The sequence below is a fragment of the Salvelinus sp. IW2-2015 genome, unplaced genomic scaffold (genome assembly GCF_002910315.2).
Source record: "Salvelinus sp. IW2-2015 unplaced genomic scaffold, ASM291031v2 Un_scaffold1641, whole genome shotgun sequence".
In the NCBI taxonomy this organism is placed as follows: Eukaryota; Metazoa; Chordata; class Actinopteri; order Salmoniformes; family Salmonidae; genus Salvelinus; species Salvelinus sp. IW2-2015.
In genome coordinates, this window is record NW_019943055.1 from 187,189 (window position 1) to 205,844 (window position 18,656).

At 42.0% G+C, this 18,656-nt stretch overlaps 1 protein-coding gene across 1 annotated transcript in view; it reads right to left on the reverse strand.

Moving 5' to 3' along the window:
• LOC112071556 (thyrotropin receptor-like) overlaps positions 1–8,677 on the reverse strand; it is a 48,023-nt gene extending 39,346 nt beyond the window's left edge. Inside the window, 2 exon segments of the mRNA XM_024139003.2 lie at positions 217–288; positions 8,337–8,677. Coding sequence (XP_023994771.1) covers positions 217–288; positions 8,337–8,530 — 266 coding nt within the window. The 5' untranslated portion in view covers positions 8,531–8,677.
• Positions 8,678–18,656: the final 9,979 nt, after the last annotated feature.

An 18,656-nucleotide genomic window follows, 5' to 3' on the forward strand; every position in this document is an offset into this window, starting at 1 on the left:
AGAGGGGGGAGAGAAGAGGGGGGAGAGAGGAGAGAGGGGGAGAGAGAAGAGAAGAGGAGAAGAGAGAGGGGGGAGAGAGAGCAAAGGTTGGGAATAACAGTGAGAAACAAGTGTATCATCCTGATGATTGTGTTATTCACGGGAATTTAAATGCAAAGCTTCAGGACTTTAACGAGAAGCTGGTGAATGTGATCGTGCTGATTGTGATTCACTCACATCCTTGATATGTTTACCAGGTTGGAGAAGACATCTCCTGGCACTGATTTCAGACGCGTCTCCAGAAGCCATCTGGAAGAGAAGATAGAGGATTACGTTTACAGATCAACATAAAGTTTACAGATTTATGTACAATTTACTGATTTATGTACAGTTTACTGATTTATGTAAAGTGTACAGATCAACATGTAGTTGTTTGAACTCCATTCATAAGAAAAGCATTGTACCTTCCTCCTCCAGAGTCTCTATCATATCTGTAACAACTGATAAGATATATACCCATTTCGGACAGTTATGCATTCTGTACTAATTTATCCAAATCCCTGGATGTAATGTTGAGATCTTGAGGTCTCCTTGTGCTGGTTTAGTTCAGTCAGTGTGCAGGGGTTACATGCCTGCCGTGGAGACACTCATCCACCGTCAACTGTGCATGCTGCAAATCTTAGAGTTGAAAACAGACCCAGAATCACTGAAGACATGGATTCCTCTAGGAGTTGAAAAGCAGACCCAGAATCACTGAAGACATGGATTCCTCTAGGAGTTGAAAAGCACACCCAGAATCACTGAGGACATGGATTCCTCTAGGAGTTGGAAAGCAGACCCAGAATCACTGAGGACATGGATTCCTCTAGGAGTTGGAAAACAGACCCAGAATCACTGAGGACATGGATTCCTCTAGGAGTTGAAAAGCAGACCCAGAATCACTGAGGACAGGGGTGTCAAACTAATTTTGCCCCGGAGGCAGAAATCAATCTTCATCGAGAAAATGTGCTAATAATAGTCCCCTATCAATAGTTTGGGGAATTTTCAATGTTCCCTGACTGTCTAAATCAAATCAAAATGTTATTTGTCACATGTGCCGAGTACAACAGATGTAGACCTTTCAGTGAAATGCTTACTTACAAGCCCTTAACCAACAACGCAGTTAAGAAAAATACCTAACAAAGTAAGAATTAAAAGTAACAAATAATCTAGCTTTCATTTCGGTGATTGTTAGCGAACTGGACACAGTCAATAAACGTGATTGTTAGCGAGCTGGACACAGTCAATAAACAGTATGAATGTAGGTACATTATCAGTTGTCACAGTTTGGATTTGGTTTTAGTTATTATATTGAGTTAGCCCCCCCTTCCAAAAAAAGCTATAAAAAGGAGAGCTGTAGAGATGGACTGGAGACAAAGAGAGGGCAAGTGAGGGTATGAGGCACTCAACAGCCTATCCATTGCTTTCACAATTGTTGGTAATTTGGTATTACACATTAGCTATCGAATCGAACAAAATCCTCAACTTACAGCGTCGGCCAGGTCAGCTCTGACCCAACATTGATAGGTGGATATATTTCTGGTAACTAGGTTCTCTCTCCATGCAGTGCATTGCTGTCTGGATGAAATAACTCTTTGAAGTGTATGGTGTAAACCCTGTCATAGGAACATGAAGGGAAAACGCCGGTTCTGAGTGTGTAGGAGTGGACCTGGACTTAACCTCTCAGCCCTGAGCCAAACCAAATAAGGTCTGGCCCTGCTAACGTACGTCTACGGCCTGGGGGCTAGCGGGAACATAAAAACGCTTGAGTTATAATGGTTTATTACTAGAAATCACCACTGGTGATATTGTTATGAATATCAATCCATACGTGTTTTTTGTTGTTTGCTGGGGGGGGGTGGGGGGGGGGGGACAATAGTTAATCGTAGTAGAGGTAGTTGAGATAGCTGTTGGACCTATGTACGTTTCAGCCAATGAAAAGGGAGAGATCCCACTTTAGACTTTGACTCAGTAAAGGAGCAGCATCCTCCATGGAGCTGCTTCACTGTGTCTGCTCGAAAACCTGCATTTCTCCGATTTGAAGGAACTAAAAGTATTTGGTTTTAAAATATACTTAAGTATCAAAAGTAAATGTCATTGCAAAAATGTACTTGAGTATCTATAGTAAAATTAAAAAGTATAAATCATTTCAAATTCCTTATATAAGCAAACCAGGCTGCACACATTTTCTTGTTTTTTGAATTCAGGAGATAGCCAGGGACACATGTCAACAACTCAAACATGAATTTACAAAGGACGTTTTTGTGTTTTGATGGTCCGCCAGATCAGAGGCAGTAGGGATGACCAGGCATGTTGTCTTGATAAGTGTGTGAATTTTCCTGTCCTGCTAAGCATTGAAAATGTACGAGCACTTTTGGGTGTCAGGAAAATGGTATGGAGTAAAAATTACATTATTTTCTTTTTGGATTGTAATGAAGTAAAAGTAAAGTAAAAAATATAAATAGTAAAGTAAAGTTACAGATACCCCCAAAAAACTACTTAAAGTATTACTTTAAAGTATTTTTTTACTTATTAACACCACTGCTAATACAGAGGCTGGAGAGCTTGGCAGTTAGTCAGGTGATTGGTCAGTGGTAGAGTAGTACGTGGCAGTCTTTGATGAATTCCAACAGAGGGACACAGAACAAGACTATATCACCATACACCAATCACGCTGTTGGGCCATTACCGCACACACAACACACACACACACACAACCACTCTGGCAACCCATCTACACATCCACTCACAAAGATACGGTACGCACTACAAGAAATTAAATTGCCATATCTATTTTCCTTACACACTGAGGCTGATATGTCACGTTCGTCGTTGGGATAAAGAGAGGAGGACCAAGAATGCAGCGTGGTGTAGTTATTCATTTTAATAGAATACTTGAACAAAACAAAACAAAACAAAAAAAACAACAAACAAACGACGACGACGACGGACGACGAAAACAGTCCGTTAACGTGAACACAGAAACACAGTAACAGGAACAATACCACAACCCACAATACAAAACAGGCTACCTAAATATGGCTCCCATCAGAGACAACGACAAACACCTGCTCCGATTGAGAACCATATCAGGCCAAACACATAGAAATAGGACAAACAAACATAGAGATGCCACTCATGTCACACCCTGACCAAACAAAACATAGAACATACAAAACAAACTATGGTCAGGGCGGAACATGATATGTCAACCTTGTGTATGTAAGCAAGAGAGAGAGAAAGAGAGAGAGAGAGAGAAAGAGAGAGAGAGAGAGAGAGACAAGAGAGAGAGAGACGAAGAGAGGAGAGAGACGGGCAGAGAGAGACAGAGAGAGAGAGAGAAGAGAGAGAGAGAGAGAGAAGGAGAGAAGAGAGAGAGAGAGAGACGAGAGAGAGAGAGAGAGAGAGAAATAGAGACAGAGCGAGAGAGACAGAGAGAGAGAGAGAGATAGAGAGAGAACAAATCATTCAAATAAAATGTTATTTGTCAAATGCTTGTTAAACAGCAGGTGTAGACTAATAGTGAAATGCCTACTTACAGGCCCTTCCCAACAATACAGAGAGAAAGACAATTGAGAAATAATAGAAAAGTAAAACACATAATAATAATACAAAATTAGTAACTTGGCTATATACACAGGTTACTAGTACCGACTCGATGTGCAGAGGTACGATGTAATTGAGGTGCACTGTCGGTCAGAAGTTTTAGAACACCTTCTCATTCAAGGGTTTTTCTTCATTTTTACTATTTTCTACATTGTAGAATAATAGTGAAGACATCAAAACTATGAAATAACACATATGGAATCATGTAGTAACCAAAAAAAGGTTAAACAAATCAAAATATATTTTATATTTGACATTCTTCAACGTGTCACCCTTGATGACAGCTTTGCACACTCTTGGCATTTTCTCAACCAGCTTCATGAGGTAGTCACCTGGAAAGCATTTCAGTTAATAGGTGTGCTTTCATAAAAGTTAATTTGTGGAATTGATTTCCTTCTTAATGCATTTGAGCCATTCAGTTGTGTTGTGACAAGGCAGGGGGGATACAGAAGATAGCCCTATTTGGTAAAAGATCAAGTCCATATTATGGCAAGAACAGCTCAAATAAGCAAAGAGAAATGACAGTCCATCATTAATTTAAGACTAAAGGTCAGTCAACACAGAAAATGTCAAGAACTTTGAACGTTTCTTCAAGTGCAGTCGCAAAAACCATCGAGTACTATGATGAAACTGGCTCTCATGAGGACCGCTACAGTAATGGAAGACCCAGAGTTACCTCTGCTGCAGAGGTATAGTTACCAGCCTCAGAAATTGCAGCCCAAATAAATGCTTCACATAGTTCAAGTAACAGACACATCTCAATATCAACTGTTCAGAGGAGACTGTGTGAATCAGGCCTTCATGGTCGAATTGCTGCAAAAACCCTTGAATGAGTAGGTGTTGTAAAACGTTTGACCGGTAGTGTAGATACGTACAAAAAACTAGGAATAGAGTGATAGATAGTAAACACTAGCAGCAGCGTATGTGATGAGACAAAAAAAGTTAGTTCAAAAAGATTCAATGCAGATAGTTCAATAATTAACCAAATAGCTACCCAGACTAACTATTTAGAATTGTTATGGCTTGGGGGTGGAAGCAGTTCCGGGTCCTGTAGATCCAGACTTGCCTTGCGCTAGCAGAGAGAAGAGTCTATGACTTGGGTAGCTGGAGTCTTAGACAATTTTTAGGGCCTTTCTCTGAGGTCCTGGATGGCAGGGAGCTCGGCTCCAGTGATGTACTGTGTCGTATGCACTACCCTCTGTAGCGCCTTGCGGTCGGATGCCGAGCAGTTCCCATACCAGGCGGTGATGCAACCAGTCAGGATGCTCTTAATGGTGCATCTGTAGAACCTTTTGAGGATGTGAGGACCCGTGCTGAATCTTTTCAGCCTTCTGAGGGGGAAGAGGTGTTGTCGTGCCTTCTTCACGACTGTGTCGGTATGTTTACACCATGATAGATTCTTAGTGATGTGGACACAGAGGAAGTTGAAGCTGTCGACCCGCTCTACTACAGCCCTGTCGATGTAGATGGGGGTGTACTCAGCCTTCCGTTTCCTGTATTCTACGATCAGCTCCTTTGCCCACACAGTCGTGGGTGAACAGGGAGTACAGTAGGGGACTAAACACGCACCCCTGAGGGGCACCGTGTTGAGAGTCAACTTGTCGGATGTGTTGTTGCCTACCCTCACCACCTGGGGGCTGCCCGTCAGGAAGTCCAGCTGCAGAGGGTGTTCAGTCCCAGGGTCCTTAGCTTAGTGATGAGCTTTGAGGGCACTATTGTGTTGAATGCTGAGCAGTAGTCAATGAACAGCATTCTCACATAGGTATTCCTCTTCTCCAGGTAGGAAAGGGTAGTGTAGAGTACAATAGAGATTGCGCCATCTGTGGATCTGTTGGGGCGGTATGCAAATTGGAGTGGGTCTCGGGTTTCTGGAATAATGGTGTTGATGTGAGGCATGACCGGCCCTTCAAAGATATAGATGTGAGTGTCATTTAGAAAGGTTACCTTGGACTTCTTGGGCACAGGGACTATGGTAGTCTGCTTGTGAAACACACACACACACACACACACACACACCACACACAACACAACACAACACACACACACCACCACACACACACACACACAACACACACAACACACACACACACACACACACACACCACACACACACACACACACACACACACACACACACACACACACACACACACATACACAGAGAGATATCTAGCCACTGTGTTAACACAAAGAGACAGGGACCTTGGCCCTAGGCTCAGGTTATCTGTGTTCAGCTCCACTGTTGTTCCCCAGTCAGTACAGTACAACACCTTCACACCTCAACTATCAGAACATCCCTAAAATACAGGATGCCAGTTGGCTATTTCGAGCTGGGTTGTTTTAGACTTGAGATATTTTGGGGAGATATTTTTCCTTTTCTTTTGTTTCCTGGTGGGCGCTGGGCAAACTATGTAAGGATGAAGAATGCGGTGGCATCGCGGATGCGTCTGGGCAGATGAATTGGGGCACTGATTGGGGACTAATTCCATGTGATGGGTGTCCTGGGAGAAGAGACGGTGGATGAGGGAGGGGGGAGGTCCGGTTGTAGGGTGGGTAATGGAATGTTCCCAGTAGGTTGAACAAACAGAAGGAGATCGTGCATTATCACACGTGTTAGACCTCTACAGCCGGAGGAGGGCTGTAGACCCACCATGCCCTCTCTGAAGCCTACTCGTGCCCATACACAGATTACCCGTGCCCATACACAGATGCCCCAGTCCCTATTGGCCAAGAGAGTACAGAATGCAGCAGCAATTTATGATGAATTTAACCTGATCACGTGACATAATTTTCTATTTTTCTTCATTATAACCAGGAAACCATCTGGGTCCTATTGTGGATGTCTTGAAACATCCATCACTCTCAGAACCTGATGGCAGTCTCTCCATCATTTTGGGGCTGCAGGTAGCTTAGTGGTTAGAGCATTGGGCCATTACCTGACATGTTGCTAGATCGAATCCCCGAGCCGACAAGGTGAAAATCTGTCGTTCTGCCCTTGAACAAGGCAGTTAACCCACTGTTCCTAGGCTGTCATTGTAAATAAGAATTTGTTCTTAACTGATTTGCATAGTTAAATAAAGGTTAAATAAAAAATAAATCACAAGAAATCCCATTCCCCCTTAATTCTCAGGGTCCTTTGTTGGCAACCCTGACATCATCGGACATCATGTGTACTTACATACTCCTCATGTAATGGAGCATATTGAAATAGGTCCTTCGCAACCGAAAAAACTATGTTGATTTCTATTTCTGTAAGCCTACCAGAGTCCTCCTACTCAGTGTTGTGACATCTGCTGCTTGTAAGTGAATCTCCAGACAATGGTACTTTTACAGTGGTGTAAAGTACTTAAGTAAAAATACTTTAAAGTACTACTAATAATATTTTGTACAACTTTTACTTCACTACATTCCTAATGAAAATAATGTACTTTTTACTGCATACATTTTCCCTGACACCCAAAAGTACTCATTCAATTTTGAATGCTTAGCAGGACAGGAAAATGGTCCAATTCACTCACTTATCAAGAGAACATCCTTGGTCATCCCTACTGCCTCTGATCTAAACACACATGCTTCGTTTCTAAATTATGTCTTAATGTTGGAGTGTGCCCCTGACTATGCGCAAATGAAAAAAATAAAAAATAATCGTGTTTTCTGGTTTGCTTAATATAAGGAATTTGAAAATATTTTTGACTTTTACTAAAGTAGTGTTTTACTGGGTAACTTGAACTTTTAGTTGAGTCATTTTCTATTAAGGTATCTTTACTTTTACTCAAATATGAGAATTGGACATTCTTGCTGTTCGCCCTTTGGTTCTCACCTGGGTCAGGACCAGGGTTGTGTCTGAAATGCACCCTGTTCCTGATATAAGTCCAGTCCCCTACTTTTGGCAGAAATCCATACGGTCAACAGTAACACACTATAGGAAATAGGGTGCCATTTAAACACGGGGCCCAGAGCCAGAGATCTCCAAATCCTGACTCTTTACCCAGAGAGCAAAGTCTCTCTCTCTCTCTCTCTCTCTCTCTCTCTCTCTCTCTCTCTCTCTCTCTCTCTCTCTCTCTCTCTCTCTCTCTCTCTCTCTCTGACAGACTTTCAGTATCACAGCATTAAGGAGATGTTTGCTCTGATGACAAACAATACCATTTTATAATGCTTATTCAGAGAAACTGATTTGTGCACTTGCAATATTTAGCCTAAAATTGTTAATTAACGATGTCTTAGTTTTGTCTATATGCATTTGTAGAATTGTTTGAGTAAAGAACATAAAAAAAGAGATAACTTCATAATTTTTCTTCAATGGATGCCTCTGTTTCCAAACGTTTTACACTGTAATTTTCATAGCCTTTCCTGTTCTCATCATCATGTATGTAGGCATATTTACATTTTAGTCATTTTGCAGAGCATCTGCGTACATTTTCATAATGTTCCATCAAAACACACACACTCAAAGCTCCAAGAACCAAGAGTGTCTGATAAACAGGCAGAAAAGAGGCCCTTGGCTCACTCAGACAAGATTCGTTACAGGATCAACTCATTACAGAGAAATGTTCCAAGGAGTTTTCTTTGCATCACCCATAGCCTACAAGAGCCATCACAATCGACTAAATGAATGCCTATAGAAAGAAAAAATCATCACAGGCACGCACGCGTGCACACACACATTAATCAATCCATACAACAAAGGGACATTAAAGTAAACAGATACTTACAGTGTATCTGTGCTTGCAGGAAATGTGGGAATGACATCAATGTCAAAGCAGGAGATCGTGTAGGTCTTCCGTTCTGAGCAATCACAAACAGTGGGGCAAGAGTCGAAGTCAACCAAGGTTTCGATCGGTAACGTGACGAGGGTAAACAGCACACATGTTATCACCTGCAAGCTGTGTCGGTCGTTTTCAGTCATCTCTTTTTTTTTTTAAGTATTCCCAATGATGCGCCTATTGATAACTCTGAGATTCTGACCGCTTCCTTCTCACCGGACGCCCGTGGCAAATTGAAGTTGAAACCCGCTACTTTGTTTATGTCATAAACTTCAGCACATGAACTCGTCCTAGCGCGGTTATACTGACGGTTTGAGAGCGCGGTGAGAGGAGATGCTTGGGGATACTCTGGGGGGTGGAGGTGGTCTTGCTTCAGGAGTACAGTTTCCCGATGGACTTCTGAGGCACTCTTGTGTCAGGCAGGAGAATTAAAGATTTTGGATTTTCTTTAACTCGTTTATGGGAATGTATCGTATAAATCCAACTTCCTAACATCATAAAGCTAAATAAAAACATAACGTTAAAATCATTAATCGATTTAAAATGTAGGCTTAACAGTGAATTGTGTTGCTAATCAGTATTATTATTCAATTAAACTAGTATATTGTCAAGGTATAATCATTTTTTAGGCTATAGATACCAGCCCTAATACCCTACATAAAGTAAACAAAGTCAAAATTGTATTTCTTATATTCTTTATTATCAGTAACCCCATAGACAGTTTGGCTGTAATCCAGAGGTGTCAAACTCATTCCAACGAGGGCCTCTGCAGGTTTTTTCCTTTCAATTAAGCCCTAGAAAACAAGGTGTGGGGAGGTCCTTACTAATTAGTGACCTTAATTCATCAATAAAGTGCAAGGGAAGAGCGAAAAACCCGCAGACACTCTGCCCTCTGTGGAATGAGTTTGACGCCTGCGCTCTAATCGAAAGAGTAGTCCCAGTGGCGCAAAATACATGTCCCCGAAGTAAGTTTTGGAAAATGTAGTGCTCAAGCATTTTATTCTCAAATAATTCCATCACTGCTGTGAGTTTAAGAACTACAACTCCCAACGTCATTAACACGGCGGTAATTTATTTTCCTGTTCTTGGCGGCCAGTTCAAGTTGACATACCAGAGAGGAATTGTTTGAGTATAGAACATAAAAAAGAGATAACTGCATAATTCTTCTTCAATGCATGCCTCTGTTTCGAGCTAAAATCAAGATCACGGTCATGGGGACAGGATGCAAACCTCAAACTGTGAGCACAGGTCCTGATGCTGCAGGCATCTCAGAGAAAATGAACCCGCTGGGAAGCACTACAGGCAGGCTAGTATTCTCTTCCCAGAGGGGTATACTACAAAGCAGAATCAATGAGTTAGCCAGCTAACTTTGAGAAAAAAAGAATAAATAACTAGAGATATTCTGGTTCATTAAGAAAAGCTAAACTTAGATATGTGTTTTTGGTTGTTGAGTCAATTAGATCCATTTCTAGCTCATCTTCCCTCTCCGTCTCTCTCCCTCTCGGCTAAGAGGAGAATCTGGAGGAGGCAGAGGCTGCGTAGGTCCTCAGGAGCCCGTGTCGCCTCCAGCCTGCACACCAGCGACCTGGAGGCTGGTTATGGGTCAGGTGAGAACAATCATGTCTGTCCTATACAATGTATAATGTCTATGAAGCTTTATACAACGGGTGGGTCTAATCCTGAATGTTGATTGGTTAAAAGCGCACTCCTGCTGGTCTTGTCTATTCCACAAGTTACCACCAGCTAAATCTATGATGTTAAAATGCCTATTTACTCTGTTCCATCTGACTGCTCAATCCACTGTCTTATCAGTCCAGGCAGGGAAGTTATAAACTTGATCTCCTCTATAAAAAGCATCTAGTCAGTTGTCCAACACTATAAGCAACTGTACCCGTACACCTTGCTCCTCTGTCAGATGGTCAAGAGATGGTGGTGGGCTACAGTTATAAAACAGTTAGTTTATTACATATCTGTGTAGGTTTGTGTAGAGGGCCAGCGCTTCGACCCCACGTCTCTCCTGAAGGTCTGTGGGAGCTCTGGGTCTGCTGGAGGAGGAGATAGGAGGAGGGCTCGATCGGCTACAGTCCGCTTCAGAGACCCCAGCCTGCCAGACGAGGATGTAAGACCTGTCAAAGCTATGCTATCTCTAAAATGTTCAATAATTGTAGTGCAGTTAGAGACTATAACCAGTAGAGGGCCCTTTGGGTCCATTTTCACAGTGACAGTTTAAAACAGTTATGCATGTGTAATAACAGCGTTATTCAGTCCTTGTTGATGTTTCAAGTAGTGATTGTACTCCCTGTGCCCCTCACCTCCTTCTCAGGTCCACGTCCTGCACCAGTCATTCAGAGACCTGCGCAGTGACCAGCTGAGACTGGGAGATAACATGGACAGAGATCCTCAGGAGGAACAGGTAGACTATGTGCAAATATGTTGTGTGTGTATTCATTCATTCATTCATTTCTACTTTTCTCTTTCTAAGGTCTGAGTCATGGAGAATCACTCAAAGCACCTGTCGACTTCAGAGACAGGACTCAGTGAGTTATTTACATCACTTTAAATACTTTACTTCCACATTCCAGTTCTAACCTTAGCAGCTGCACTCTGAAGATGAAAGCTTTGTGCTGTAACCTACAGTGACTTTCTCCCCCCCCAGGTGTCGCCTCATGTGGAGAAGTGTCTGCAGGAGATTGAGAGGGAGATGAGTTCGGAGCGACAGAGCGTGTCAGCGAGACGACCAGAACAGTGTGGGAACATGTCTGACAAACTGCAGGAGGTGACACTACTCCCAGTCCCATCCCTCTCTCTTTGGTTAATACATGCCCACACACACCCCGCCTCTTCTACCCTTCTCTAACGTAACCTTCATCGTAGTTGTCACCCTCACACCACCTCCACCTACTCGCTAGCTAATACATACCCACACACAGTAAACCTCTGCTAACTTTCCCTGACATAACCCTCATTCATCCCACAGCGCACCGTCCCACCACCTCCACCTCCACCTGCAATAATCACCCCATCTCACCCTCTTATCCAGTGGTGTGTGGTACTTAAGTAAAAATCATTTAAAGCACCACTTGAAGCGTTTTTTGGGGGTATCTGTACTTTACTTTACTATTTATATTTTTGCCTATTTTTACTTTACTACCATCCTAAAGACAATAATGTACTTTTTACTCCATACATTTTCCCTGACACCCAAAAGTACTCATTACATTTTGACAGGAAAATGGTCCAATTCACACACTTATCAAGAGAACATCCCTGGTCATGCCTACTGCCTCTGATCTGGCAGACTCATTAAACACAAAGGCTTGGTTTGTAAATTATGTCTGAGTGTTGGAGTGTATCTGTCAACAAAAAATACAAGAAAATTGTGCCGTCTGGTTTGCTTTATAGGATTTAAAAATTATTTATACTTTTACTTTTGATTCTTAAGTACATTTTAGCAATTCCATTTACTTTTGATACTTAAATATATTTAAAACCAAATACTTTTAGACTTTTACTCAAGTACTCACTGGGTGACTTTCACTTTTACTTGAGTCATTTTCTATTAAGGCATCTTTACTTTTACTCCAGTTTGACAATTAAGTACTTTTTCCACCACTGCTCTTATCATTAACACAAACCACGTTAACTGTTCTCACATCAACTCATCCCACTTGCAATTATCCATGTCATGATTTAATTATTTTGTTCTTTAGGACCAGTTCAGAAAGCTACCACCGGGGAGCAGCGTTTAGCTGAGGTTCAACTCTAGCCATCCCTTCCTGTCTCCTCTCCACAGAGAGAAGCAGTGACACGAGAGTTGTTTTTAAGTCATTTGTATCTTTATCCACTGTGCAGGGAGCTTCTTCTTCTATTGAGAATCCCGGCTGCCCTCGGGGCTATGGGAAATAATGTCATTTGTTCCCAAATTAAGGCTAAATAAAAAAGGGAAAGGAAATGATCTATTTTACTACTGAAGGGAGAGGTCCTGGTTAGTTTGATTCTGAGGCTACAATCCAGTGGGTCTACTCTACTCAGAGTGATGATATGAATGGATGGAAATGATGGACGGTGTCTTACAGGCCGGTAATACATCACTAAGCCTTCACAGGACAGACGTGTGTGGGATTGGATGCTAAGCCCTATTAGAAACCCACAGATCTATTTGAGAGGAGAAGGAATGGAACCTTTATTTAACTAGGCAAGTCAGTTAAGAACAAATTCTTATTTACAATGACGGCCTACCAGGGAACAGTGGGTTAACTGCCGTGTTCACGGGCAGAACGACAGATTTTTACATTGTCAGCTTGGGGAACCGATCCAGCAACCTTTTGGTTACTGGTCCAATGCTCTAACCACTAGGCTACCTGCCGCTCGCAACTGTAACACCATTAGTCATATTCTCCTCCTGTGTTCGCTTATCAACTAACCTAAAGACTCATGTAGTTTGAATGTGGTACATACTACATGTAGAGTGCTGCAGGCTGGGGTGTGTGTATGTATCATTCATTACTCTGTATGTGTGTGTCTTTGTGTGCTCCCTGATGAGACAGGATGCTCAGGGCCTGGAAACTGAGGAGGCCCTCAAGAACAAACTGCTGAGATCAGAGATTGAGAAGATTAACGTGTGTGTGTGTGTGTGTGTGTGTGTGTGTGTGTGTGTGTGTGTGTGTGTGTGCGGTGTGCTGTGCGTGCGGCGTGCGTGTGCGTGTATTGTGCAAATGCAAGAGCTCTACAGGGACATGTTTTACAAGTGAAGCACAATTGCTCCTGAAATTGAAAAATCTAAGAGCACACAAATGAATTTAAGAACCAGATTGACAATCTAAGAGCACACAAATGAATTTAGACAGATTGAAAATCTACAACACACAAATGAATGTTAAACAGATTGAATAAATCGTAAGAGCACACAAATGATTTAGATAACTCAGATTGAAAAATCTAAAAAACATACAGCAATTGAATTTAGAAACCGATTGAAAAATCTAGAGACACAAAATTAATTTAAATCCAAATTTGTAAAAAATCTAACGAGCCCACACAAATGAATTTAAGAACCAGATTGAAGAGAAATCTAAGAGCACACAACATGATTTAGAACCAGATGAAAAATCTAAGACAACACAAATGAATTTAGAACCGAGATTGAAAATTAGAGCACCACAAATTAACTTTAAACAGATTGAAAATCTAAGAGCCACAAATGAATTTGAACACCAGATTGAAAAATCTCAAGAGCACACAAATTTAAGTTTAGAAATCAATTGAAAAATCTAAGAGCACAAAATGAATTTAGAACCAGATGTGAAAAATCTAAGACCACGACAATATGAATTTAGAACCAGATTGAAAAATTAAGACACACAAATGAATTAGAACCCAGATTGAAAAATTTAAGAGCACACCAATGAATTGAACCAAATTGAAAAATCTAAGAGCACACAAAAATTAAGAACCACGATTGAAAAATCTTACAGAGCAACAAATGAATTTAGAATCATATGAAAAATTCTGAAGACAACAACAAATGAATTTAGAACAGATGAAAATCTAAGAGACACAAGATGAAATTTAGAACCAGATTGAAAAATCTAAAAACATGAACAAAATGAATTAGAACCAGAATTGAAAAATCTAAGCAACACAAATGAATTTAGAAACCAGATTGAAAAATCTAAGAGCACACAAATGAATTTAGAACCAGATTGAAAAATCTAAGAGCACACAAATGAATTTAGAACCAGATTGAAACATCTGAGGTAGTAAAGCAGCAATCTGCTGTTGAAATTGATAACAAAGGATCATCTGTTTCAGTAAAAAGCGGAGGGATGGGGCTTGAGAAATGTAACCAAACTCAAATTCATAGACAGAGCTATGGATGCAGGGACTGACCATCATGATATCAAAGTTATAGTTATAGCCATGTTTTGAGGCCCTACAGTGTTTGTTTACATTTATTTTGTTTACAAACATTGGAAAAACAATCTTTGATATATTTGCTTCTGATGGGGTACTAAGTCCATGGGACATTTATAAGTTATACTCTTCAGGAATCAATGGGTTTATATTATTCATTTATAAGTCAAAAATGTATGTAGTAATTACAGATTTCTCCTTTTAATAATAATAATTGCACCAATTACAAAATTGGTTAGGAGCACCAGAAAAAAATATTTTTTAAAATTGGCCCTATATGAATCCTAGCTACTTTGGAGCTCATGTCCTGAAGAGGCTCTCCTTTTTCCTTTCTTTCTGTTTGGATACTACTGAGGCTGCGGGACAGCGAATAAATTACAATCATTATTACCTTGGTGATTATTATTTAAAAAATGTAGGGGCACTTGTGCTCCCAAATTATAATTCCAGGTAGCACAGCAACATATTTAGATGAATATGCCCCCAAAATGGTAGCACTGTAGAGCCCTGGAACGCTTTGAAGTGTGTGCATGTGAATTCTACCTTAGTCATGTATTCTGTATTCAACTTCCTTACTCTTCAAAGCCAAAGGCTTTCTTACCAGACACCACACAAGAGCTGAGGTACTTTCTTCCTGGTTTTATCAGTAAAGGGATCTCATGAATGTGCCTTCTAGGCAGAGTTGCAAAGAAAATTACATATCTCAGACTGGCCAATAAAAATAAAATATTTAGATGGGCAAAAGAACACAGACACTGGACAGAGGAACTCTGCCTAGAAGGCCAGCATCCCGGAGTCGCCTCTTGACTGTTGACGTTGAGACTGGTGTTTTGCGGGTAATATTTAATGAAGCTGTCAGTTGAGGACTTGTGAGACGTCTGTTTCTCAAACTAGACATTCCAATGTACTTGTCCTCTTGCTCAGTTGTGCAACCGGGGCCTCCCACTCCCTTTCTATTCTGGTTAGAGCCAGTTTGCGCTGTTCTGTAGGGGAGTAGTACACAGCGTTGTACGAGATCTTCAGTTTCTTGGCAATTTCTCGCATGGAATAGCCTTGATTTCTCAGAACAAGAATATACTGACGAGTTTCAGAAGAAAGTTCTTTGTTTCTGGCCATTTTGAGCCTGTAATCGAACCCACAAATGCTGATGCACTAGATACTCAACTAGTCTAAAGAAGGCCAGTTTTATTGCTTCTTTAATCAGCACAAAAGATTTTAGCTGTGCTAACGTAATTGCAAAAGGGTTTTCTAATGATCAATTAGCCTGATCAATTATAAACTTGGATTAGCTAACACAACATGCCATTGGAACACAGGAGTGATGGTTGCTGATAATGGGCCTCTGTACGCCATGTAGATATTCCATAAAAAAAATCTGCCATTTCCAGCTACAATAATCATTACAACATTAACAATGTTCAATTTGATGATCAATTTCATGTTATTTTAATGGACAACATTTTTATTTTCTTTAAAAAACAAGGACATTTCTAAGTGACCCCAAACTTTTGAACAGTTGTGTGTGTATATATATATATATATATATACAGTGAATATACAGTATATATATATATATATATATATATATTATATATTATATATATATATATATATATATATATATAATAATATAATATATATATATATATATATATACACAGTGCATTCGGAAAAGCATTCAGACCCCTTGACTTTTTCCACATTTTGTTACGTTACAGCCTTATTGTAAAATTGATTAAATTAAAAAAAAATCATTATCAATCGACACACAATACTCCATTTGATGGAAAGATGAACGGAACAAAGTACAGAGAGATCTTTGATGAAAACCTGCTCCAGAGTGCTCAGGACTGGGGTGAAGATTCCCCTTCCAACATGACAGTGACCCTAAGCACATAGCCAAGACAACGCAGGAGTGGCTTCGGGACAAGTTTCTGAATGTCCTTGAGTGGCCCAGCCAGAGCCAGGACTTGAACCCGATCGAACATCTCTGGAGAGACCTGAAAATAGCTGTGCAGCGACGCTCCCCATCCAAGCTGACAGAGCTTGAGAGGATCTCCAGAGAAGAATGGCAGAAACTCCCCAAATACAGGTGTGCCAAGCTTGTAGCATCATACCCAAGAAGACTTGATGTTGTAATCACTGCCAAAGGTGCTTCAACAAAGTACTGAGTAAATAGTCTGAATACTTATGTAAATGTGATATTTAAGTAAATTTTTTTTGTGTAAATTAGTACAAATTTGGGCCTCCCGGGTGGCGCAGTGGTCTAAGGCACTGCATCGCAGTGCTAGCTGTGCCACCAGAGACTCTGTGTTCGAGCCCAGGCTCTGTCGCAGCCGGCCACAACCGGGAGGTCCATGGGGCGAATCACAATTGGCCTAGTCGTCCGGGTTAGGGAGGGTTTGGCCAGTAGGGATATCCTTGTCTCATCGCGCACTAGCGACTCCTGTGGCGGGCCGGGTGCAGTGCACGCTGACCAGGTCGCAGCTCGCTAGGTGTACGGTGTTTCCTCCGACACATTGGTGCGGCCGGCTTCCGGGTTGGATGCGCGCTGTGTTAAGAAGCAGTGCGGCTTGGTTGGGTTGTGTTTCGTAGGACGCATGGCTCTCGACCTTCGTCTCTCCCGAGCCCGTACGGGAGTTGTAGCGATGAGACAAGACAGTAACTACTAACAATTGGATACCACGAAATTGGGGAGAAAAAGGGGGCAAAAATTTCCAAAAAACTGTTCCTGCTTGGTCATTATGGGGTATTTTGTGTAGATTAATGAGGGAAAAAACTATTTAATTGAATTTTAGAATAAGGCTGGAACCTAACAAAATGTGGAAAAAGTCTAGGGGTCTGAATACTTTACGAATACACTGTAAACTGTTTAAATAAGTTGTAGTGAAATATCTGGGCTCTGATAGTACTTTCACTGATAATCAGTTTCTAAGTTCTCGCTTTCCCTCTCACTCCCCTCCTCTCGCTCCCTCCCCTCCCCTCACTCCCTCCCCTCCCCTCACTCCCTCCCCTCCCCCAGGCATTATCATCAGACCTGGCGAGTCGCGAGCAGCAGCAGTTGAGGATGTTGGAGCAGTTGAAGGAGACCCAGGGTCGTTCGGAGGCGGAGAGGCCCCATGCCCTGATCAGGGTACTGTGGAGAGGGTCCATGCCCTGATCAGGGTACTGTGGAAAGAGCCCATGCCCTGATTAGGGTGCTGCGGAGAGGGCCCATGCCCTGATCAGGGTGCTGTGGAGAGGGCCCATGCCCTGATTAGGGTGCTGTGGAGAGGGTCCATGCCCTGATCAGGGTGCTGTGGAGAGGAGCGCCATTCGCCTATCAGGTCTGTAGAGGCCCCATGCCCTGTATAGGTGCTTGGAGAGGTCGGCCCATCCCTGATCAGGGGTGCTTGAGAGGCCCCCATCCCTGATCAGCTACTGTGAGAGTGCCCAGCCCTGCATTAGGTCTGTGGAGAGGGCCCATGCCCTGATTAGGGTGCTGTGGAGAGGCCCCATGCCCTGATTAGGGTGCTGTGGAGAGGGCCCATGCCCTGATCAGGGTGCTGTGGAGAGGGCCCATGCCCTGATCAGGGTGCTGTGGAGAGGGCCCATGTCCTGATCAGGGTGCTGTGGAGAGGGTCCATGCCCTGATCAGGGTACTGTGGAGAGGGCTCGGATGGAGGAACTGAGGAGACAGTGGCAGTGAGATGTACTGTGAGAGGTATGTAAAGATACTTGAAAGTATCTATTGTGGGTGACTTGTTGCCGAGTTGAAAAGTGATAAACTGTACTCCTCTCGGTGACTGTTAAAAAGGTTAACAAGTGATTAGCTGTAGTCAGTCATCCAGTCATTATTAGTGTGAAAGTCACCTCCCTGTTGTTTCTGCTAAATGAGTCTGTCACCTCCAAACTCTCTTCCCATCAGCAGCAGCTGACTGACTGACTGACTGACTCACACCTGGCTCTCTGACTATGTGACGTGAATTAATACCCCAAATAATTTCTCCTCTAAAATAATAAATTAGGATGCAAAGAATTAAGTGCTCAATTAACTGATTAGACGTAGAGCTCTGAGCTGGGACAAAGCCTTGCGGAGTCAGTCACTCGTAGGCTAGACAGCATGGGCTTAGAGTGGTATCAGCGAATGCAATGAGAACCAATCTGCCTTAAACAAACCTGGACTATATCCTTAATACTGAGCTGAACTGAGCCCTGGCTTTTTACAATCTATGTTCAATCTGGTGTTTGTCCTCTTCACATACCTTTCTTAATTTTCTCATTCCTCTCTTCATCTCTTCCTCCTCCTCTTCCTCCTCCTCCTTTCTCATCGCCTCTTGCTCTCACTGCACTCTTCTTCCTCCTTTATTTTTGCCT